The sequence below is a fragment of the Citrus clementina genome, unplaced genomic scaffold, assembly GCF_000493195.1.
Source record: "Citrus clementina cultivar Clemenules unplaced genomic scaffold, Citrus_clementina_v1.0 scaffold_2, whole genome shotgun sequence".
In the NCBI taxonomy this organism is placed as follows: Eukaryota; Viridiplantae; Streptophyta; class Magnoliopsida; order Sapindales; family Rutaceae; genus Citrus; species Citrus x clementina.
This window is the reverse complement of record NW_006262688.1, coordinates 33,614,772-33,638,569: the sequence shown is the minus strand read 5'-3', so window position 1 is coordinate 33,638,569 and position 23,798 is coordinate 33,614,772. Positions and strand designations below refer to the sequence as shown.

Below are 23,798 nucleotides of genomic sequence, written 5' to 3'. Positions count from 1 at the left end.
TATTAAATTTGTGCAAAAATAGTAACAAATGGCAAATCGGCTGAATTGGTTAATTGAAGTGATCTGCTACTAGATGAAATGGTTTAAAGATCGTTTGTAGAGCAAAAAATGTTCAAAATGAAGATGGAATGATCTAGATAAATAAAATCGAACTTGACTGGAAATGAAGTAAATCAGCCTAAAGTTTTTGTTCTGATTTTGAATCGAGATTGGCATATACCCATTGATGGTCAGTTATATTGCGGGGCGCAAAGACGAAAGCCAGGTTAGGTAAGCGATCTGTTTAAAAAACAAAAACCATGAGAACTAACAAACAATCATAAAATTAACTTAAAATGCAGATATTTACGTAAAAAAAAATCACAACTAAAAATTGATTTTCCAGTCTCCAAGCCGAGTTTCCCATATGTGTTTTATTTGGAATCGAATAAAAACACCGACTTTGAAGTTGGATTTGAATGATGATGATGAAGAGATTATGTGTGTTTTTCAATGTGATGATGATGATTATCATTTATGTGGGTTTTGGGTTAAGCTCGAGAACTGAAGGCTCTTTCGCTTGCGTGATTATATCTTCTCTTACTAGCTTCTTGTCTGTGTTCAAGAAGTTTCCAAAATCCGCCATTATTAACATTGCCAATTGTGACTGTAATTTTCGTTAAGTTTTATGATGAATTGAGTTTAAAGTGTGGTTCCTATAACAACTAACTCATGCTTTGGGTATTCTATTCTTCATACTCATAAGCTGCCGAAATGGGTTTGAAATTTGCATTGTTGGAATTTGGTGGTGGAGGTTGGCAGTGAATTTTGAAGATGATTGTGTTGGACGAGAAGAAACTCCTTTCGTGCTCTCAATTTGATGGTTAAAACAACGTTGTTATGTTTGTCACAACCGGTTACAGAAGAGAGTCCTTTGTGCAAGTCCCTTGCGTTGACTTGTTTAGTGACCGGTTGCTAACCACTTAAATAAGTTCCATTTAATTACTATCATGTGCACCCGGCATGTGCTTATTGGTCAGGTAGTCATATCACTGGTTGTAAGTTACGGTAAATGTAACTTAGAGAGATCCTTGTTTTTAAGGCATAAAGGAAATATTACTTATTTCTTAAATATGAATCCCACTACAGAAGAAACTATCATAGGAAATCCTTATTAAAAAATATGACAGATTTCCCAACACGTAGGTTTAAAGTAACTAGTAGAATTCGGGTTTTTATTTATTTTCCATTGTTTTCATAAGCATTGAATATATCGATAAGTTAATAATTTATTAATTTTATAAAGATAATATCACGTTCATAATAGGAACTTTTATGAAGTATAGAGAAGATATAATTAGATAATATAGTGATCCTATCAAACTATATGATACAATTCTAATTTGGTTTTGATTGAGTGAATCAGTCACTTGATAATCCTTTGATTAGATTGTGTAGTCGGATTATGATAATATGGTAACTCACTAGAGAATAATTTTTGGAGGCAACATATTAAGCTAATTCCCTCTCTTATTTTTTTTTTATAATCTATAGCATATAGAATTCAACAATGACTTCTCATCTAAAATGTGTAAATAAAGCAGTAATTATCGATGAAATGTGTAAAACATTATGCCAATACAAAAAAAAAATAATCATAAACATATCATATGTATTTAGATTCAAATTTGTCAATCATCAATTTATTAAGTTGGCCCTAAATTGAAATCGATAAAATTTATTATTTAACTAAAGTTATTAATTTAATAAGGTTTAGTATACGTATGAATAACATTTCTCCCTACTTCTGTCTCAAACTCTCTTTATAATAAGGATGGCAATAAAACCCGGATTTGGCCCGCATCTGCATATTAAAAAATATGGATTCAGATGTGAAAAGTTGAGATCTACACGGATCTAAATGTAAGTGTATCCGAAAAATCGGATATTCGAATCCAGTTAAATTTTATTTTAAATTACAAATTAAATTTTATTTGTGGATTTATGATTTCATTGTATGTTATTCATGCTAAATTATTAATTGTTGAATTATAATTGAGTTTTATTTGATATTATTAGGTAAATTATTAAAATTTTAAATTATTTATTAAATAATTAAATTTTTTTATGGATTCAAATATTCAGAATATTTGTCCGCATCTGTATCCGCATCCGAATATATTTTTACAAATCTAAATTACGAATTCAGATATAAAAATATAAATACGGATGCGAATCCAAATACACCTACATAGGATCCGAATTCAAAATTTACCAACCTTACTTCACAATACGTGTAAAATAGAGGCCAAACTCTTAAGTCTTAACTAATAAGAGCCCAACAACCCGATATTTATTCTAGCTGGATCCTAATTTTTGCAGCTAAACGAGATCAAGTTGTTTTACTAAAGTTGGGGTGTATTGAGAATTTTGGAGTGCCTGCAAATTAAGAGTAGGACAAAAAATTCCAAGCAATGCGGCCAAATGAGGACGGGACCCACGGTTGCGTATCACATCAAGCGGAGGGAACAGGTCGGCATCGCCTTCTTCCCTCGACGCTGTAGTAACTGTACGAACCGTGATTTTTTAAACCAGCAGTTGGAACGCCCCTAATGTCTGCTTCATCTGCCGTGGCCGCCACTCGCACTGACGATGTTGACGAAGTTGACAATTTGTCTGATTCACCAAACGACGTCTCTGAGGATCGCAACGGTTAGTTGAATATACTTTATTTGTTCATTCTCTCTTTTAGACTGAAGGTGTCAATTTTTTTTTTTGGTCAACTTTTTATTTTGTTCTTGTTCTTTAGTTGATGCTGCAAAATGCATATTTGATTGTTTTGATTTTTTTATTTTTTATTAACACATTGAGCATCGTATATTTGTTTTTTTGGTATCATGTACCAGTTATTTGAATAAAAACTTCAATTCATAAACACTATTTGATAGTAACAAAAACAGCTAATAGGAGCAGTTAGGCAACAGATAGAAACCAAGTTACTAGAATGCTCCCATGCTAAGTAGATGATCATTAGGATTGGGAATCAGTAAATGGTGCAAATTCCGTTATTACGCTAATGAATTTCTATTGAATTTGTTTGAGTAGTCTGTTTGTTGTCTAAGTATCGTGAAGCTTAGATGTATGCCTTCTAACTGGTTTGATAGTATAGGTAGCTTGTTGATAACTTATTCTCTCATCCCTTAGCCAAAGTAGCTTAAGCTGGAGTTACATGGAGTTTATGAAATTTCTCATGTTAGGTCAATGTCAAGTGGTTGCTAGAAGGACTTGTACATTATGTTTGGAAAAGGTGTCAGAGTAAATAATTGAAAATTACAATGAAGAATAAATGACTGTTTCTAAACAGTTTTGAAGGTACTTCCATGAGAATCCGCATTTCCTCTCTAGACAGCCTTTAAAAACTATCGACTTGCTCTTCCCACAACATTTTTGCTTTCTTGTTTCCCACACCGATGTTTACATGTAAATCTAATTCCATCTCCATATTGTGGTTTGTAGTTAGATATTGACGTGCCCTCCTCTCACCTTTTAGTCTCATGTCCCATATTTTCTCACAAGGTGGCTTTTAGAAATTTGGTGTATGTTTTTTTAATGAGGTCAATTGGTCTACCTCTCACATGGCTTGGCAATTCCATCACTATGCAGTGGTGAAAGTGACGTATTATTGTCTTACTCAATAGCCACTTGGCTTGATGATCAAGTTTCTAGTTTTGTCTTGATTCTTTTGTCTTATTTCATATTTCAGTTTCTTATCAAAAGAAGGTTTCCATTTTTGTTTGAATGGTCTCCCAAGAGTCTTATTATAAGCCCTAATTTGGTAGTGTATTGGCTGCAACCATTTTCAAGAGGAGCATATTGCATTGTTGCTTTTCTTGATTTCATTTTTCTTCTATGTAGATGTTAGTGAAAAAGTGGAATCCGAAGAGCACAAAAGCCATGTGGAATCAGGTTCTTCCTCTCGAGAAAAATCTAAAGTGAGGCTACCATCTGATACCATTGCTATAGAAGAGAGTAGAGATAATTTTGATTGTTCAAATGGGCCATTCTCAAGACAGAAGGTGGTTTCAAGCAAGAATCATGAGGAATCCAAGTATTTAAAATCAGGGAAACATCTGACTCCTGCTGAGGACAATGGAAGTCAAGAATATGAGATCTCTAAGAAATATGTAGGAGCCTTTCTTCCAGTGAAAGCCCGTAAAGAGCAAAATGAACTGCATACTGATGGAGAGGTTCATTTGCATAATAGTCAGATAATGGAGTCTGAGACCACCAGTCCTTCTAGTCTTACTAGAAAATCTATGGCTGGAGGTGTCCGGATTAGAGATTGCCTTGGTGAAGGGACTTCTGTGGAAGAAAGCAAGCCTATGGACACACATTCAGCAGATGATAAACAGAGAATGGAATCAAGGTGTGCTGATATTGATTTGGTATTTTCTTCGATATTAATATCATAAGATGGGAACTGTTAGCTTGCACTGCATACTATCTGCTTTTTGGTGGTAACCTTTCTGACTTATAGAAAATAATACTTCAACCAATTCCTACTAACCGTTAGCTATTCCAGATTTGTCTCTCCTGCAGTAAGGATTAGAAGTTTGTCCCCTGGCGCTGAGATTAAGGATGGAAACAAACGTCCTGCTGTTATCTGTGACTTCTTTACTAAAGGTTGGTGCATCAAAGGAAATTCGTGTAGGTTTCTTCATGTGAAAGACGATGTAAATAATACCACTCAACTACTTGGGGAAGATGTAGCTACTGCATCTGTGAAAGCATCATTGAAAACAGATGCTCAGTTTGATGAAGGTATTTAATATTTTCTTCGTGTGTGATCTTTGAGAACTTTCTCTACATGGCATCTCTAATTAGCGTCCTTGCTTGTATCAGGTTCAAGAAATATGACTAAGAGATCAAGAATGCCTTCTTTTCCTGATGCACTGGCTTGTTCGGGTGGGAATGATGATTTGTTTCTTCTGATTTATCGTCAGAAAGAATACTGACTCAGGAACGAGGAGAAAGCAAAAGGTTGCCTCAGTTTCAAGAAAACCATAGGCTTTCATTGCTCCAGAAAGAGAATACATCTTCTGACAATTCCCCTTCATCCAGAGAGGATATTGGATGTAGCTTGTCATCTAAGGATGCGGAAAGAGAAAGTTTTAGACATAATTGGCCTGCTGATTATGGTAACTGTGCTTCACTGATAAATGAAGGCAGTTCTCCTATATTTAGAAACAACATGCATCTCGAGTATAGATCTTCTTCAATTGGTTCAGCGGTTTTCTCAGGTAATTACCATAGTGGGAATCCCTCTACTTATCCTATTAGTCTGGAAGAACGACCTTGGATTCAAAGTAAATATATGCATAATGATTATTCTTCGCCAGCTTTCAGCCATGCTATGAACTCAAGCTTAGGTACTTCCGGTCCAACTTCTAGTGGTTTCCCATCTCACCATATCTCGACCTGGACAGGATTGTCATTGCCTTTTTCATCTGCCTCTTTGAGTGCTAGTCCTCTTGATGCTAAAAAGTTGTTGGACAGTAATAGAGAATGCCGTAATTCTAGATTGGCTTTGTTTCTGAGAAGTACATCCCCGTTCTCTGTTTCTGAACCAGAAAAACCACAGATCTCTTCTGATTATAAAACAAAAATATCATCAAATGATTGGGAACCATCCGTGCCTTTTCAACCATCTTGTGTTATTATAGATACATCATCTCCAGGAAGTAAGTATGATCCTCTTCGTGATAGCTTTGACTCACCCAAGATAGGACACATATCTCTTAAACTTGGTTTCTCTAGTGTAGGGGATTCCGCCCTAAACACATCAGATCAGAAACTATGTGGCGATTCAATGTTATCTAATACTGTGGTTCCAGGATGTAATGGTGATAAAAGTTCTGTATCATCTCATGGTAGATTGAGTGAGAATGTGGTGGATAAGAATTGCTGCACAGCCAGAAATGATTCACTTGCTGATAGTGAAGAAGGAGTAGGAACATCTATTGTTGATGAGCAAAATGGTGCCATGCCCAAAGAAAATGATCCCTCAGTTTCCACTTATTTCAAAGATATTTCTAAGTCAAAGAAACCTAATGCGAAATATGATAGTAGAATTCAAAATGATAGGTGTAGACGCAATAAAGAACCAAAAGTAGATCGGGCAAGACAAAACAGTGAAATGGATCTTGAGCATAAGGCTGATGGGGATGGGCGCAAAGAATCAAAACTGATGAAACATTTCCGTAATGATCTTGTAGAATTTGTTAAAGAATTGTTGAAACCAAGCTGGCGTGAGGGTCGTCTCAGCAAGGATGCTCATAACACTATAGTTAAGAAAGCAGTTGACAAGGTTCTCGCCACCCTACATCCCCACCAAATTCCAACCACTATGGAATCAACTAAGCAATATCTTTCTTCATCCCAGCCAAAAATTGCAAAGCTTGTAGAGGTGAGTGTTCTGAGTTGAGCTGTAACGCATACAATTGTACAAGGATGGACATAGATATTAGATGTTGAGTATAACTTGTCCTCGGCTTTTGACAGTTGCTTCCTTTACTTGCAGGGATATGTTGATAAGTATGGAAAATCTTGAGATGCTAGGCTGGATTATTGTATCGTCTGTACAGTTTCTTACCATTCCGGTAACTGGTGAAGTCGTTGACAGTTTGTTCAAGGCTAAATTAACTTGTTAAAAATTGAGGTTTACTGTGAATGTTTTAAGTTTTCTTATGATATGTTTTCCTTTATGGATTATTCATGTTTCTTTTTCTTGATTTATTGGAGAAAATACAGTAAATATCTGCTTTAGTTTCAAAAGTTACTCTGGCATAGGAGAATATACTATTTAATCCATAATATATGGGGAACGTTATTTACAAGGCTTGATTTCCAACTCTGGTAGGCTTTCAGGGTTATTTGAACTAGTTTTTATTTTTATTTTTTAAAAGCCCTTTCTTGGGGATCTCTTTCTTTGTATTAATATGATTCCTTGTTGAACTCAATAGAAGCTAACAAAATGGTTTTATTGGTTTTGTATTAGACAATGCATCTATTGCCATCAGTGATTACCAGAAGAAGCCTGGATATGAACTTAGTAATCTGTCAGACATTAGTTTTGCAAATAGAACTATGAGTTGCTAGGATGTCTAAACTGCCTATCTAGAAGCCAGCAGAGTGCCCGTCTGTTTAGCATCTATAATATCAATTTCAACTGTGTGGTATGCCCCTAAGGGCTTAGCCGAGTGGTTTTCAAGCAGTTTTCTTTGGCTCATCCCTGGGGGAGGTGCAAGTAGGGCTTAAAAGTCAATTTGGTTGCCCACCCTCCAACTTTAAAAAAATAACTAAACAAAAAAAACCCAAAAAAAAAAAAAATTCAACTTGGTACAGTGTGTCTGTGTGTGTATAATGTTTTCCATTTTCTGTAAGGATTGAGTTACATTGCTGGAATATAAGTGGATCTTTGCTTTTATGATTATTATTTTCTTGTGTCATCATTTGTAGTTGTGGTTTCCAGATTCCTTTGTTTATGGATAATGTGTGCATTACTTTTCTCCAACTTTGCAACTGTCAGTTAGTGGGTACCTGATTCACTTTTCTTATAGTTGACATCTCTTGCAAGTTCTCATTGAGTTTTCTATAAACTCTTCTGATAATACTGACGTGTCTTTTAACCTGTGAAACACCTTTATGTGGTTTACATTTATAGTTGGTTTTACACTGGCTAAATAGCTCGTAACCTGGTAGTTGTTTGATAGCAATCAATTTGAAATGTGGCTTATATTTCCATTAAAACATTTCCTTTGAACTGTTTAATGAAAATTCTAAGGTGCTCTCACAGTTGCTAAATATCATGCTTCTTTGTTTGTTTCATCTTGGAAGTAGATCCCAGAAGAGGTAATAGGTTTGGTAAAATAAATATATTTCCATAAATTTAACTCATGCAAACAAAACTGAATAGAATCATGAGTGATGTGTTTGTGGATGAATTGAAAAGTTGTTGAAATGATGCTCAACCGTTCGAATGAAAATCCCAGTTGCTTTTTCATATTTCAGTCCAGAAAATGACTTAGCTCTTTCTTTGCCTGTATTTGTCTTAAAACTAGAAGATCCAGGATGTAGAAAGTCTTGTAACTTAAATACATTAATATTAGAAAGTTAATTTAGACAAAGAAAATTAAGTGTTAAGAATAATGCAGTTTTTTTATGCGATGCCGTGCCTATAAAAAGGGAGATTTATATCAACTACCAGGAGTAAATTATTTTTCTATTCCTCTTAGGTTACAAATTTGTTCGCAAGGGCAAAGAAATAATATTTCAATTGGAAGGGGCAAGGTGTATAGAATAATATTCAGAGGGCAAGTTGGTGATGCGTGCAAATAAATTCATTTTCCTAAACCTCAACTCAAGGTAGCTCTGCCACTGATTGTATGGTGTCTAATATCTTTTTCAATTTACATAAAGCCTGTAAAATGTGGGCGTATTCAATCTTAATATTCACTGTTAGAGATTAATTTATCTTTAAGAGTTATATATAGTTCATGGATCAATGATGAAAATTTCCTAAACTTAAACCTACCCTAGGAGATCTTTAAAGATGAAAATTTCTGTTTTTGACTTAACAGAAATGACAAGAAGCCGAGATAAAGTTAAAATTGGATGAATGAGCCTATGATATTAGATATAGTGCAATCAGCTAATATTTGTGACATAGAATAACTATTTGACTAGGGAATACTGATAGAACTCAAAAGGTAAGAGAAACCTTTAAGGCTATAACTATATTTGTCCTTGTCTATAGAACCCTTGTAGTAAGAGAAGAGAGAGAACATTCTGTGACCAAATAGTATCTAATCCGAGTTTATTCTTACTAGATTCTAATTGTTACTCTAACCAAGAATTGAACTCAAGAAACGCAAAATAACAGTGATGAGTTTCATTCAGTTAGGCTGACTTCAATGACTGGTTGAATTAAGTCTCTGTATGGAATCTAACTCAAAGACAAAATGAAATTCAGTTTTGATCCGATAACGGAATGACAAAATGAAATTCAGTTGATCTGAGTAGTGGAAAGAATGGCTTTAGCTAATGCGCTTGGTATTTTCTTGTGGTATGATATGTGCTTTCACCGTAGGCTGGCAGGCATGGCATTCCCTGCAGGGTGAGACAAATGACCGGAACAATTTTTCGGCAAATGATGAACTTTTTGCAGTGCACACCTTGTTTGCTTGGTTTCTCACTTCATGAATTGATGTTTGTGAAACTTTTCGGCCATGGCTGTCCTGTGATGATGGTAATTTTTCTTTGTAGCAAGGCATGTTATTCACGTGAGATTGTTTCGATTGACATAAGAATGCGTGTAGTTGAAGCTGATTGTTGGGAATTAGCTCAACAGCTGGGGAATTCTGAGTAATTGATCTGGGACTGGGAATAGCTGTACTGAACTCAAATTCATGATTATGTTTGCTAATTTGATTTGTCGGAATGGACTCTGATTGCTGATCTTGAATGCAAACAAGGTCAGTGAAGGAGAGGGAGTCAAGTGAACTGTTATTGGCCTTAGTTTCCTTTGAAACCCTGTTTCTATGGAGGGTTCCCATTGACAGTGTTGCTGAAGCTGGTTGCAGTTTTCCAGAGCTTATATGCTGGTAAGTTCATGTAATCTTTGGATGTACTTTAATGTCATGTTTTCTTTGTTTTTCTTCGTTTCTAGCTTTTCACCAATTTGTCCGGGTGGATATACCAATGGAGTAGGTGAAGTAAAATAATCTAACAAATGAACATAACTCTTAAAATAATTCCAGCTGATGCAAATTTGTGAACAAAGTTCCAAATAACTGTCCGTCAAATGTCCTTGTTGAAACATACTTCCAAGCAACTGTCGAAGCTGCTGATAGGAACGATATTATATGTTTTATCTTTCTTTCAATATGAGTTAGTGAAATCCTCTGAGTGGTGGGTTGCTACTGTGTGACTTCAAAATGCCGGTGAAAATTTTAGACTAGGATCTTTCAAGAAGAAGGTCCGATATTAAATTGATTAATTTAATCTGTTCCATGAATTTCTGAAAGTTGCCGAATCAATTGATTGACACAATCATGTCATCAAAACGTAAGGACAACCAATATATTAAGAAAAAATGATTGTCTTAGGATTGCTTCGAAACGGTTTGTGGATGCTTTTGGTAAGAAATCGCAATGTAAAGTTCTTTCTTTCTTCTTGGTAGGAATTTATATTATTCGAAATTTCACTAAAATTTCAGAATATTATCGCGATTCAAGTGTAAGGATATTAACACTTACGAATTTTTAAAAGTAGTTGCATATTGGTAGTTAGTTTTAGGATTGGAGATGTGTCTTGTAAGGCATAATTGTCGACAGGACCCTCTTCTGGCCTCATGATCCCAATTGTTAACAATTGAAAACATTAATAGGCCAAGTTGGCTACATCTGCTAAATCATTTGGAGATGTTGGGTCATTCGTCTGGATTTGGACTCCACGGTTGTAAAAGATTACTGGAACACAAAACTTTCTCACAAAGAGGGGAAAAAAAAAAAAATTCTGATAGACTGATTAAGTTTGGGCATTTATGCTCAACTGTTATTTGATACTGGCTGGTGGTACTCATCATATCTCTTTCAAATCAAAACTTTTTTTTCCGTCACGAAGAATCATTTCCTCCGATAATTCTGGGATGGGAAAAAGGCATTTTGGGCACACGTTGAGTAAAGAGAATACAGCTAATGTGTTGTTATGGGCACCGTGCCACTGTTGCACCTAAGGGGAATCCGTTGTTATGATACCATTTTGGTCTTAATAGTTAATTGCACTTTGCTCGCCAGAAATTGGACGCTGATCGCAATAAAGTTATGCGCGAAATGACCGCCCCATTGTTTAATAATAGCCCACAGAGAAGTTCAGATTCTTCCAGCGGTTACGACAAAAACGGCCCCCACTTGGGTCACAAAGAGCGACGGTTCGATATTTTTGAAGTAGGAGTGCTGCCACAAATCCTCTTAAAATCTTTTTTTTTTTTTATGTATATAATTATAATTAAGAATAAATAGAAATTATACTGACCTCACCTTTTTTCAGTCGCTTTCTTTAATCTATTTTTTCTAAATAAAATCTGCGTATATAACCAAAACTCAATCATGTTGCAATACTAAGAATGTCTTCCATCAATTGTTAAATTCTCATATAGTTAGTGAACTTGAAGTCTATGCTCAGGTTGAAATATTTGCCGTAGTTCAAGAATAAACCAATAAAGCTGCCTCTACTTCCCTTACGACTCAAAACTAATTGAATCATATTTGCTTCTCTCTCTCTCTTTTTCTTTTTTCCAATCTCATATATATAATTGATTTGCACGAATTTAAAACATTATTATTTTTTCCTTACTTTTTCATATTGATTATTTTTATTTGATGAAAGTTAGTGTTTTAAATTGTGTGGAGAGATAATGTTTGAAAAAGAGGTCAGTTATTAAATAGAATACCATTAAAAAAAGGGTTTTAACATGATTTTCGGGAGGTGCCAATATCCAACTCTATTTATTATCATTACATTAATTCACGCAATCATGTAGACATCAATGAAAGAATTACATTGCCTAATTGTCAAAAACTTTATTTAATATTGAAGTTAAGTTATAATATTAAAATATTTAGTAAGAACTAACAACTATAACTTGAAAATTAGTTTTATTTGATATTGAGATTGAATAGTTATAAAATTACGACACTGAGACCTTGATATTGAGATACTGTAGCTTTTTGGTTATTATATATAATTATAATTATAATTTTAAAACTACAACACTCAGGCCTTAAAATATATAGTTATAATTTTAATTTATTAAAATTATATATATTATAAAATAAATAAATAAAAAATAAAATGAGAATGAAAAAATTATTCCACGCATGAAAATTTTTCATCCCCTCCTATTAAATTTATTAAAAAATAAGGTAAGAAAATTGAGGCATAAATTTTAATGGAGCCGGCGTCCGCACCCCCAACCCATTCCATTGCCATCCCTGTCCCCAAGTCACTATCAGAGTCCACGTCCCCCATCTTGATGGACCCCACGTCACTGCTCAAAATAGGACACAGGTTACAAAATCAAGTGCACACTCGTAAAAGCACCCCGCGGACTGTCGCAGTGGATCCGGAAGAGTAGAAAGATCAGATATTAATTTGCGGGGCCCGCTTTACTGAGTCTTCATCCTTATCCATCTGTTCACCAATTTCCACACTCGATTATTAGCTAATCGCTATGTCCACTCCAACCATACTACAACATCTGTCACACTCGAGACACCCCAAAAAGCAAATAGAAATTGGGAAGTAGAAAAAATCGCATCTGGAAGATTCAATTATAGATATTATCAATTACCAACTTGTCTATATAAACAAACAATAGAGGAAGTAGCTAAATCACTGAAGGATTGGTTAAGGATTTAGAAACTAGCAGCTAAATTTTAAATTTAAAGATGCTAGAGAAGCTTTGGGACGATGTTGTGGCAGGGCCTCAGCCTGATCGTGGCCTTGGCAGGCTGAGGAAAATCACCACAACACCCTTAGTAGTCAAAGGTAGTTTTTTTTTTTTTTTTTCTCCTTAAAAATATCTCATTTATTGTTATATTTCAGTATCTTCTTCTCCAAAGATTATGAAAAAATATATATAAGTTTTTTTTTTTCTCAGTTTTTTTAATTATGTGTGATTCTTATTGTTATTGGGTAGAGGGTGGTGAGGCGGAGTCGTCGTCGGGCAAGTTCCAGAGGTCTCTGTCAATGCCAGCGAGTCCAGGGGCACCGTCGACGCCAGTGACGCCGACGACTCCGCTGTCGGCGCGTAAGGACAACGTGTGGAGGAGCGTGTTTCACCCCGGTAGCAACCTTGCTACTAGGGGTATCGGTGCAGAGGTCTTTGACAAGCCCACACATCCTAACTCTCCCACTGTTTATGACTGGTAAGTACGTGCGTGTGTCCTCACTCACTCACTCGCTCGCTCGCTCGCTCTTCACTTGCATAGATGCTGCATGCATGTTCTAACTTATTATTCTTTCTTTAGACTTTTATCAGTTGAACGCAAAGGCAACTTGTACTATATCTATATATGTTTAATCATGTTCGGTTGCTGATAAATATATATATATTTTTTAATTTGTTCTCTGTTTCTCTCCCTTTTTTTTTTTTAATAACTGAATTAGTTCCCCGATCGGAAAAAAAACCGCAGCTTATTATATTCATGTGTGCGTGTGTGTGTGTGTGTGTGTGTGTGTTTTAAAAAGAAAAATGATGAAACCAAATCAATGGAGCAACAACTCAAACATCTCTGTTTTTGTTTTGTCGTTCTTACTGGCTTCTCTCAGCAACCAAATAAAGGCTAAGAGGAAGGAGGAAAACGTGGCACTCTGTCTCATGGGCGCGTTGAAATAGATCTTGTCTTATTCAGTAATGATCACTCAATTCACACTCTTTTGTGAATCCCTGCAAGTTCTTCCTTAGTTAAAGCCAAATGATGATGTAATAGATAATATATTTTGTATTATGTAGTGATCATGGATAAAGATTAGATCGTACTCTAGCTAGGGCTGTTGGATCTGTTTACTTTGCGGTAGATGATTAAAGTGGTAATTTAACTATACTGATTGATTATCCTTTTTTTTTTAATTATTATTATTATTATTATTATTATTAGATGGATCTGATCCGCCGTGATCGGGGCGTCGTGTTTTTGGATCGGGAGTTGTTGATGTTGCTTTGAATTGGTTTTTGTGATTGCAGGCTTTACAGTGGGGAGACTAGGAGCAAGCATCATCACTGAGTGGATGATACGCTCCAGCGATGTAAATGAATGTGATGGGTCACCAACTCACCGGATGAGTTGCCTGCAGTCTGTAGATAGTGTCGTTTCGTTTTGGATTTCGCAACGTGTCCTTGTCGTTTTTGTTAATGCTATTTGTATTACGTGTCCTTCCTATCTAAAGTTTGGTTTTAAATGCTGCTGACTAAAAAGTAAACCAAAGACTGTGTGATGTTTTATATCATATAATTGTATGTGACGTGAGGATTGCCTAAGCTTGTGGGCGGAGATGAAAGGTTACTGGTTTTTGGGTTTAGGACATGTTTTTGATTGTCATTTTGTAAGAGCCAAGATCATCCCTTCGTGGACGGTCGTGATGAGCATATATGTTTTATTATTAATAAATAAGTTGCTTCTCTGAATGTTTAACGCTTGTCGATTAAATGGAGTTGCTATGCTACGGTTATGATGATTTTTTTTGTTTGTTTGCGATGAAGTTCGAATTATGTTCTCCGTTAAGACTAGATAATAAAATATATATATATATATATATATATATATATATATATATATATATATATATATATGTAATGGATGTTAAGTTACGTTTAATGTAATTACGCCACACATACAATAACAGTAACACATTGATGGAACTTGTTATTGTGTGGCCTAAATTATGCAATAATTTATATATATATATATAAATGGGGTTGGTAAACTTTGCCGTCTTCGATCAATGTTTGTGTGTTGAATATTGACGAAAGAGAGAAGAAGCTCACTAAATATGATGTCATTATGGATAGGATTAATGGATTGATGCGAGCACGCTGGACCATTTAGCAGCTAGCCTAGCTAGGTATGGGTAAGATTAGAAGACAAACACCTTATGAATGATAAAAGAGATATTAATTGTCACCAGCCATGTTCGAAAGTGATAGAGGGCGATTGTTGGTACCATATTAAAGACGATAATGAATGGGGGGTCAGTCCAAGCTATCCCGTATGTCTTGACCTGGTCCAAGCAAATTATTGCATCAATGTATACCTTTGATTCTTGAATATTCTTTTAATTGACTGTTTAAAGTTTTTATGTAAACAATCACATAAGAGAGTCAGCAGTGACAAAAAAGTTCAAAATTTCGGAACAATAAGGGCAAAAGTAAACAGTCCGATCCCTTTCTCCCAGTGCTATAGGTGTCCAACAAAGACTATGAAAACAGTTATGCGTAGAATCCGCCGCGCCTTTTTATAGTCGAACAGGTGGTGAAGAAGTTTGATGGAAAAAAAAAAAGAAAAAAAAAAAGAGAAAGAGAGAATAAAAAGAGCACACAGTTGGAGGAGATTGAGATTTTATAGCCAAGTTTTTTGGAATAAAATGAATTAAAAAATTTACTTAATAAAAGGTCTTTTAAATAAATGCATTAGGAAAAAGAGAACAAATCTCAAAGTGTTAAATATTATAGAAGCCAGGTGACACTAAATTTCCAGAATGTCAGCAAGAACTCAGCTAGCATGGATCCAAATCCTTATCCAAGACCAACAAGTAGAGGAAAGACTGCTTTCAATTGATCAGAATTAAGAAATAAGAACAGAGCTTTACTTTGTGTCATCAGGAAAACCACTGATGAATTTAAAGTGCATATTGTATGGTGCAACAATTATAATCACATTGTTAGAAACAATTGGTCTGTTCACATCCAGCCACAAGAAGTCACTGGAATGGCCACTATTTTCCTAATTCTAAACTGCTGATTCTCCATCCTAGAACTATACCGAACAATGTGTCGTAGAGCATGGAAGCTATAAGAATTGAAACCTACCTGTGATCCCTATTTGAGTATGATTGTATACACTATCACTCTATAAATATATGACGAAACAACTTGTTTAAGCAAGCAGTAATATTTCATCATTCATCTCAGTTCAACAAAATTTTCTGATATGCCAAAAGCTGCAAATATGAATAACATGATTAAAAAAATTAGTCAGATATTCAAAGTATGAATCAATGAGCAAGAATGAGTTAAAAAACTAAGTTGCTTGCCATGCTTTGTTGTTAATTGAAGTGTGTGCATGAATCTACCTATTGATGTTGGCATTAGGAAAGTATATCTCACCAGGAAGCCATGTCCCAAATTTTGAGTTTGAAGTCCTGTCAAAGTTTCTTGTTCATTTAAAACTTGCAGCTTATCTTTGCAAGGATCTATCATCAGAGAGTTAGAAGAGGATGGGAGGTTGATTTTGGAATGCAATTCTTTAACCAAGTATATTTCAATTTCACTGGCTTGCAGTGCAGTCTGGTGAGCAACATACTGCAGAAACCAGGCAAAGAAAAACCAATTTCAGCAATGAAAACCGAATAAATCTAATTGTAACTAGACGTTATCTAACAATAAAAAGGACTTGGGATGAAACAAGAGTCACCTGGCATAAGTGCCTAACAGACAGTGTAGGCCTGCAGCACAGGTATGGCTGCTGCAAACCTGGGATTCTTTGTTCATCCAAAGAAACAAGCACAAGGTGGATATCCAACTGAAATAAAGAGGAGTGATCATTGACCCAATCATGTTGGTGAAGAGTGAAGGAAGCCAAAGAACTAAGATTCTAAGAAACAATGACGAATGATGATCTCATGAATTTGGTGCTCATAAAGAAGCTGTGAACTATATTTGCATTGAGAAAAAAGAAAAAGAAAAAAGAAGTTTTGGATTCAGTTCAGATAATTTTGGAAGCCACTTATGAAAATCATGATTTTTTATCACAAGAGTAGCAACAGTATCATAAACCAAAAAAAAAAAGCAACCTTACCTGGTCATCCTTTTCCTCCAAACTTTGGAGATAATCAACCAACTTAGAGAGGCGGTTATTTCGGGCATTCTTACCATTGCTACCACTCACACTGCCGTGTCGTGTATGAGATCGAATACCACCTTTGCCCCAGGCAAGCCGTTCCGAAGGACCAATCAGCCCAACAGATGCACCCATGGATTCTCTATGTACCTCAGAGTCATTTTCATCACCACCTCCATCAATACCAGCAGCTGCTGAAGAAGACTGAGAAAACCGAGCTCCATACCATCTTTTTCGTCTTTTTGGTCTGACTTCCGTCGACCTTTCATCAGCAGAAGATGAATCTTTGCCAGCATCCCCATTTGCATCATCATTCTCATCGGACCCCTGAAGTTCAGTCATTCGATAGTTTCTTCTCCCCCTCAAAGGAGTATCCCGATAGCGACCATGTGATCTTCGCAATGCTGATGTGCTTTTAGGTGTCCGTTTTCTGCCCAGAGCTTCTGTTTGTCGCTGGAAAGTTTGCGCAATGGAAGCTTGGATCTGTTTGAATAATCCAAAATGGACAATTTTGATCACTTACAAGACATTATATTTTTCATCCAAAGCCATATGCAAAAGTAATAGACTTAGGTAGGCTAAGGGTATGCATACAAAAATGAAGGCATGCGTTATTCAAATTCAAGGTTTTACTGTTATGAAAGTTTAAAAGTTAATGGTGGTGCCAACAACTCACAGAAACAAACAGATTATTTCACCATTTAGCCTGTTTTGCTTTCTTTAGAGAAAGCACAGCTACTCTATTGTATAACATAGCACACGAGATAGGAGCTAAGAAAGTTAAAAGGTGAGCTTACAAATTCAACAAACAGATAAAATCCATTCTTCATTGAGCTAAAAGGGAAAGGAAAAACAGGATTGGAGATTTGTAGGGAAACTCATAAGCAAACTTGTAGTATATCACCTGCTTGTTGCGAGCTGCCTCCTCATCTTGGAAAGCCAATTCCTAAATCAGGTGAAAACACGAATGCTTGAATTTCAATTAAAAAAGAGATCAGATTCCAAATTGAGAAGCACTAAATAAGCTAAATGATACCTCTTCCTCATATTTGTCAATATCTGGATATAAAGCTGCAATCAGGGCATCATAGTTTAGATCATCTCTCAAAGAGCGGCGACTAGCACAATGTGTGCGGCAGGCGGGACACTCGTTGTTCCTGCAGTGAATTGTCATTTAAATTTTCAAGAAAGACATTCTTAACTTACATGTCAGATTTTTTTGAAGTGAATTTAGTCAGATCATCCATTCCAATATCAAACTAGGAAATTTGAATCCAATGATGCTACAAGTAAATAAAAAGAAAAGAGATACTTTAAACATACCCCAGCCTCATAGCTTTGTCGATGCATTCCCTGCAGAAGCGATGCAGGCATTCCATCACTGTTCTTGTTTTGCGAATGATCCCTGTAGAAACAAAATGGAAAACCAATAATAATTCTGCAAAAGTCAAGCATCAACAAAAAGCAGAAGATGCCATGTAATTTATAGCAGTAATCAGCACCCATATAAGTTAAAATCTTGGAGTTGCATTAGAGCATCTCGCTAACCTCGTGCTTCAAAATAACCAACAAACTATTGAAGTAAGATTAATACCAACTTTATTCTTTTGAGGGGAAAAAAATTAATCAAAATGGAAGATATATGAGTTTTTTCTTGTTTCAGCAGACCATCTCCTTCACTTGCTGGAAAATAACATCTCTCCTGTAACAAGCTGCGAACGTACAGCTATACAGCCAGCAAGTTGAAGTTGAAGTTTATATTTAAGGGTTTCTCAATAAAATGGCAATGCTTCCCAAAACACATATCTGGCAGTTGATGCTTACACCTTATAAATTGCTCAAATGGTTGAAACATACAAATATATTGGTTTCATATAAGCCAGCAAATTCAGCAGATTCACATTGTATGCCTCAGCTTAAGGGCTGTGCCACTGTAGAAAGATGTCTCTGTCAACTTGTATGCAACAAAAAGGATGAAAACATCGCAACACAACATTACAGAAAATTCAACTCAACACTAAGATAGAAATTTGTAGGTTTATCGATTAATTATGTTGCATTCTGGAACTATTGAGCAACAGTCCTTGGTAACGTATAACACTGTACGGAAAGCAGGCTTACCCAAAATGATGCATAGGACAGTATTTGTCAATGTTCTCATATAATATATGCAGACTATGATGCTTGCTCAAATAGTCAGATATAATCTATTGGAATGTAGAAGTAAAAATGTGTAACAAAGTATTCCAAAATCTTACCCAAACAGATTGGACACTGTACTTCCTTGCGTATATCAGACAATTTTACTATAACAAACCTGCAAACATTTACCAATACAAAAATGTTATGTCACAACACCAATCGTTAATATGAGACTCTAGGACATAGCAAGAATATGGTTTTGTTACATTGAAACCTGGCTGCTGCCAATTCTATTTTGTGCATAACCCCATCTAATGTGAGAGTACTATGCTCTTAAAGGTATAAACCTCCCAAAGCAAACATAAGAAAGGTGTTCAACAAAGTCTGTCAAATACACAAGAGTTCTATCTGGAAACATACATCATGAAGCAATTTATTGAACATTCTTATGGATAACAACATGGAAATAATAGTTAATTGTGGTGTTTAAACAAGGAACTTGACAAGCCCATTATCCTGATGATCGAACTACAGTAGTCATTTGATATTCAATATTTGGAGCTTCCAGCAAACCCCTTACTTTAGCAAAAGGTGTAATTGGACCTATTCTAACAAGCACTGGTCTGTCACACGCATATGCAAGGGAAAGAAAAACACATTGCAGCCCAAAATGACTGTATAATACAACTATGACCACGTGTGTTAAAATACCAAGAGATATCTGAAGTCAGAATTTTTCAAATCATCTATTCTATTGCAAGCATCCAGACAAAAAACTATAATATAACATAAAATATGCATCAATTTCAAGGAAATTAATTAATGAAGATATTCCAATAAACTGATCGTCTATCCACATTCGCCTGACTAGCACCACCGTTTAACATTTAGCAGATATTTCTCCACAGAAGGAAATGATGGGCAAGGAATAATTTTAGACTTATGCTTGTTATTCACCCTATGTTTACTAAAATGTAAGTGGAGTGTGAATGCAGGAGGCACTGGAATGTCGATGGCAACTAACTCTACAAAACCATCTCAATTACTGCATGAGAATATCAATTGACTTTCAAATCCAGTTTCCAGCCAACACCTCACATGCAGAGAGGGAAAATGCTAATACGATATTGCATCTTAGTTGCGTTGAACAACTCTGAGAAAACAATAAAACACTGGGAAAATTACATCTTAAAACATGCAAGCAGATCAACTGGCCTGTCATTGGACAGATATCATGATATAATAATTATGTGACCCTGATTGAGCTACTCTGTAAACCACCTCCTCCATCCATAACTGTGCTTAAATTGATCCACAAGAACTTCAAAAACAAAAGGAAAACCCCGAATCCCGGACATCATAGGCAACCCAGTGATCAACCCATGCAAATTTAACCACATAATTCTCATTTTAAGTAACAACTGTAACCATAATTAACTCTAAACGAAAGCACAGGCACAAGCTAAAGACTAAACTCTGTGAACGGGAGGGCACACGGACACATTTTGCAACGAAAGAAATGCCGAACTGACAAGGCCATTTCTTGAACGTGGCTGTAAATGCAAGAAACAGATAGTAACACGAAACACAAGACAAAACAAGGCATGCAAATCGCAGAGTCAAACACCTGCAATATGAGGAAAATAATTAACCAAACAACACACTATAGCAAACATACTCGTCTTTCTCTCCGTCACCGGACGAACGGCTTCGATCAGATTCTGCAAAAAACGAAAAAAAAAAAAGCAAAAAACAAGCAATCAAAACCCAAAACGAAATGCACACGCAGTTCACAAATAAATAATCAAGCAGTACGTACCGTTACCGTCCACGTCAGCAGCAGCAGCAGCAGCAGCAGGAGTAGAATCCTGAGGAGGCTGCTGCTCTTCAAGGTTGTTACTGTGGTCGCGTTGCAGAGTATCATCACCATCATCATCGAGAACAGCCTCAACGACCTCTGACGGGGTAATAATAATGTGATTATTATTATTATTATTAGTGGTGGCGTTCTCATAAGAGCGCTTCTGTGCTGGCATTGCTTCCACTTTCTTGTTTCTTATTCAACGACACAGAGAAAATAATAAGCGATCTTTGGGTTGGCAAGAGAGATCAATGAAGGTGGTGAATACCTTGCTCTTGCTTGACCTTTATTTCTTTTATTTCTTTTTCTTTTTTTCAGTGTTAGAAATTGAGAGAGAAGAGAGATGCGGATGTGTAGCCCCGTGCTTTACTATTTGTTTTTCTTTAATATCTTGCTTTACTATTTGTTTTTCTTTTTAATTTTCTTTTAAGGTATAATTACTGTATACGGTCATGCCAATTCGATGGCTAAGTTTTTATATTTGTCTTTCAAGTTTACGTTAATGGTTGTTGAATATGTACCAATAACCTGATCACACGTGGCTAAGAAAATTAACTAGGTGAAGTCAGCTCATTTGATGGAATGAAATATAGTTCTCCAATGTTGAAGATAAATTCTATTAAAAAAAAAAAAGACAATTTCGATAAATATGCCTAATATCATGAGATATAATTAAAACCTATGTTTTAGTAGTTAGAGTCATTAGAAAAACACAAAATATCTTTATTTTGCCACAAATAAGGAGTCACAAAATAATAAGAGGAGCTCACATCAACTGTCCTTTATTATTTCTTAAAAAGTAATAAGACCATAACATTACGAGACTTGTCACATGTTCAGCTATGGAGGCTAAAAGTAAGTTGAAGATTTTCTTACCTTGAAAGCTCATGGATGTCATGATCAAAGGACAAAAGGTGAAAATATTAAAATAAACTTACTTATGAAGATTAAAAAAATGAAAATTTGCTAGTGCCTATAATTAACAAAATACCCTTAAGAACACGTATATAAGCTTCATATATTTAATTTTGAAGAAGCGATCTCTCTTTTTTTGCTTTATTCAACTCTTTGAAATCTTTTTTTCGGATCTGATCTCTTAAGAGGCTATTTCATCTCCTTTTACCTATATAGAAAATTTTGGCTATCTCATTTCTAAAAAAAGCTTCTTCTTTATTCTTTTTTTTAGAAAACTCTCTAATTTTCACAAACCCATATCTTTTTCATGTTATTACTCACCATAAACAACCTAGAATAAGGTTTTGTTGATATTGTGAAGTAAATTATGTAATACTTCACATATACGGTGGAATGGAGATTATTACTCCTATAAACGTAGGCTAAAAGTTCAAATCACATAAAATCTCATATGTTCTTTATTATTTATACTTATTTCTGGTTTTGATGCTTAGATCGCATTTCATATATAAGCTCAGCTAAATTATTCTACGAGTTCCACTGAGGTCCCCGAATAAGCTCTATAGAGCTATTTTCTATTTGTTGAGCTATCTTAAGCTCCTTATGACAACTCTTTAAATTAACTCCATGAAGCTCTTTATATTATTCTAAACTCAAAACACATAAGTTCATTTCCCTAAATCACCTAAGCTCGTTTCCTAGACCACTATAGCTATACCTCTTGCTCCGAATAGCAAAAAAATACATCTAAACCTAAAAGTCACCTAATTTTTTTCCTAAATATAAATTTTATTTGTTTAAATCAGATTTGACCTTGATCCAATAAGAGCAATAACTTAATGGTTCCTAGTCGGATTCCCAACGAATATTCAATTAAAACAATTAGTGTTTTTTTTTTTGGGAAAAAATTATTGTTCCCTTTTGTAGTTAGTTAAACCAAATTAACTTTAACTGTTTTGCATGTCTTGAATGATTTTCTCATTTAATTAATTTTAGTCGTCTTCTATCTACTAGCACATTTTACCAACCAAATTAATTGGCATCCACATGAAAGTTAGAATTTTTCAATGCATGCAATTTGCTGGGAACTTATAAGGTGATCCACAATAAAAAAAGTGTAATGAATAAAATCTATCTAAATAGTAACTTGAATACTATATTTTATGGGTCTGGCTACTGATACCCAAATTTTTATCCATATACAAAGCAGTCGTTAGATTTGAAGTATTAAAATTCAGCGGCTATTGTTTTAAATGGGAAATTAACTGGATTGCCAGCTATCGTCTTTGCCTACTCCTGTGAATGTGAGTAAGGATATCTACTAAATCATCAGTAGTTTACTAGTTTTGATAAACCAGTGGTTTGTGCGAGGCAGCAAAAGGCAATGGCATAAATTCAGCTGTGTCCTAAAGTAAATAGAATGCGGGGGGTTAAACTAATAACGACAATGCAGGTAACATTAGATAGTGGGGAAAAATAGAGATAAAATGTGAAGGTCAATTTCTGTGAAGGGGTGCATAAAAATTTATCATTCTCATACCGTAAAATGAGTAATTTCTGAGTCGATTATGTTAGAACAAGAAATTCGTTGGTTAAAAACCATCACCTACAATTTAAGAACATTCATGTCATATCATTAAGAATCAATAACAAATTACGTGGAAGCGTACCTGAATTCATAACGCTGAATTACTCTTTAGAGTTGTGTGGTTTGCCTTTCATATAAACACGTTATCCTAAATAATCTTTTAATTTTCTATGTGCTCTCTCTCTCTCAATCTCTCATTATGAGATGTTCAAAAAAATAGAAAAATACATGTGTCCCAAGGATCATGATCACTTATATAGACAACTTTTCTTATTGTCTTTAGGTATTCCTATTTCAACTTATCATAGAAATAGAAATTATCCTTAAGTCTCTACACATTAAAGGTCCACACACTATTGAATACATTAAAGGTCATATTACCGAAAACCTTAGTAGATTACTTTTAATTGGGCTTAACCTTATATAACAGTTAACAACGCATAATTATTCACATATAAGCTCAACGTTAAATTAAGAATCCAACAATACTGTATTAAAAAATCTAACAAATCATTAAGAACTAAGAAAAACTACATATAAGGGAGGGATCATTATGGAGATCGAAATTAGGCATTGGACATAGAATTCAAATTGTATGCTTTACTTAATAAGAGTGATACATATGTGATTAGAA

At 35.1% G+C, this 23,798-nt stretch overlaps 3 protein-coding genes across 6 annotated transcripts; 2 read left to right on the top strand and 1 right to left on the bottom strand.

Moving 5' to 3' along the window:
• Positions 1 to 2,356: 2,356 nt before the first annotated feature.
• LOC18053447 (protein FRIGIDA-ESSENTIAL 1) lies at positions 2,357 to 6,912 on the top strand. The gene is given in 6 exon segments (XM_024191878.1): positions 2,357 to 2,691; positions 3,895 to 4,405; positions 4,562 to 4,800; positions 4,882 to 4,962; positions 4,965 to 6,445; positions 6,560 to 6,912. Coding segments are annotated over 6 exon segments (2,442 nt in total). The 5' UTR covers positions 2,357 to 2,591; the 3' UTR covers positions 6,590 to 6,912.
• Positions 6,913 to 12,180: 5,268 nt separating this feature from the next.
• On the top strand, positions 12,181 to 14,234 carry LOC18053445 (dormancy-associated protein 1). 3 transcript variants are annotated; one of them, XR_002907142.1, is made up of 5 exons: positions 12,286 to 12,588; positions 12,740 to 12,968; positions 13,372 to 13,453; positions 13,556 to 13,632; positions 13,787 to 14,234. XR_002907142.1 is itself a non-coding variant. In XM_006449319.2 (4 exons), exons 1-3 carry the CDS (start codon positions 12,489 to 12,491, stop codon positions 13,436 to 13,438), a joined length of 396 nt encoding a protein of 131 aa, XP_006449382.1. In that variant the 5' UTR covers positions 12,286 to 12,488; the 3' UTR covers positions 13,439 to 13,453; positions 13,787 to 14,234. The 3 variants fall into 3 exon arrangements, 2 of the variants coding, with proteins under 2 accessions (XP_006449378.1, XP_006449382.1); XM_006449319.2 differs by lacking the exon at positions 13,556 to 13,632; XM_006449315.2 differs by lacking the exons at positions 13,372 to 13,453; positions 13,556 to 13,632 and having other exon boundaries at positions 12,181 to 12,588.
• Positions 14,235 to 15,352: 1,118 nt separating this feature from the next.
• LOC18053444 (putative E3 ubiquitin-protein ligase RING1a) lies at positions 15,353 to 21,039 on the bottom strand. 2 transcript variants are annotated; one of them, XM_006449312.2, is made up of 10 exons: positions 20,620 to 21,039; positions 20,479 to 20,521; positions 18,917 to 18,975; positions 17,982 to 18,063; positions 17,695 to 17,815; positions 17,563 to 17,604; positions 16,617 to 17,141; positions 16,233 to 16,340; positions 15,926 to 16,120; positions 15,353 to 15,759 (listed from the first exon to the last, which is right to left on the bottom strand). In XM_006449312.2, the coding sequence occupies exons 1-10, from the start codon at positions 20,834 to 20,836 to the stop codon at positions 15,727 to 15,729; spliced, it is 1,425 nt and encodes a 474-aa protein (XP_006449375.1). In that variant the 5' UTR covers positions 20,837 to 21,039; the 3' UTR covers positions 15,353 to 15,726. The 2 variants fall into 2 exon arrangements, with proteins under 2 accessions (XP_006449375.1, XP_024047548.1); XM_024191780.1 differs by lacking the exon at positions 15,353 to 15,759 and having other exon boundaries at positions 15,794 to 16,120.
• Positions 21,040 to 23,798: the final 2,759 nt, after the last annotated feature.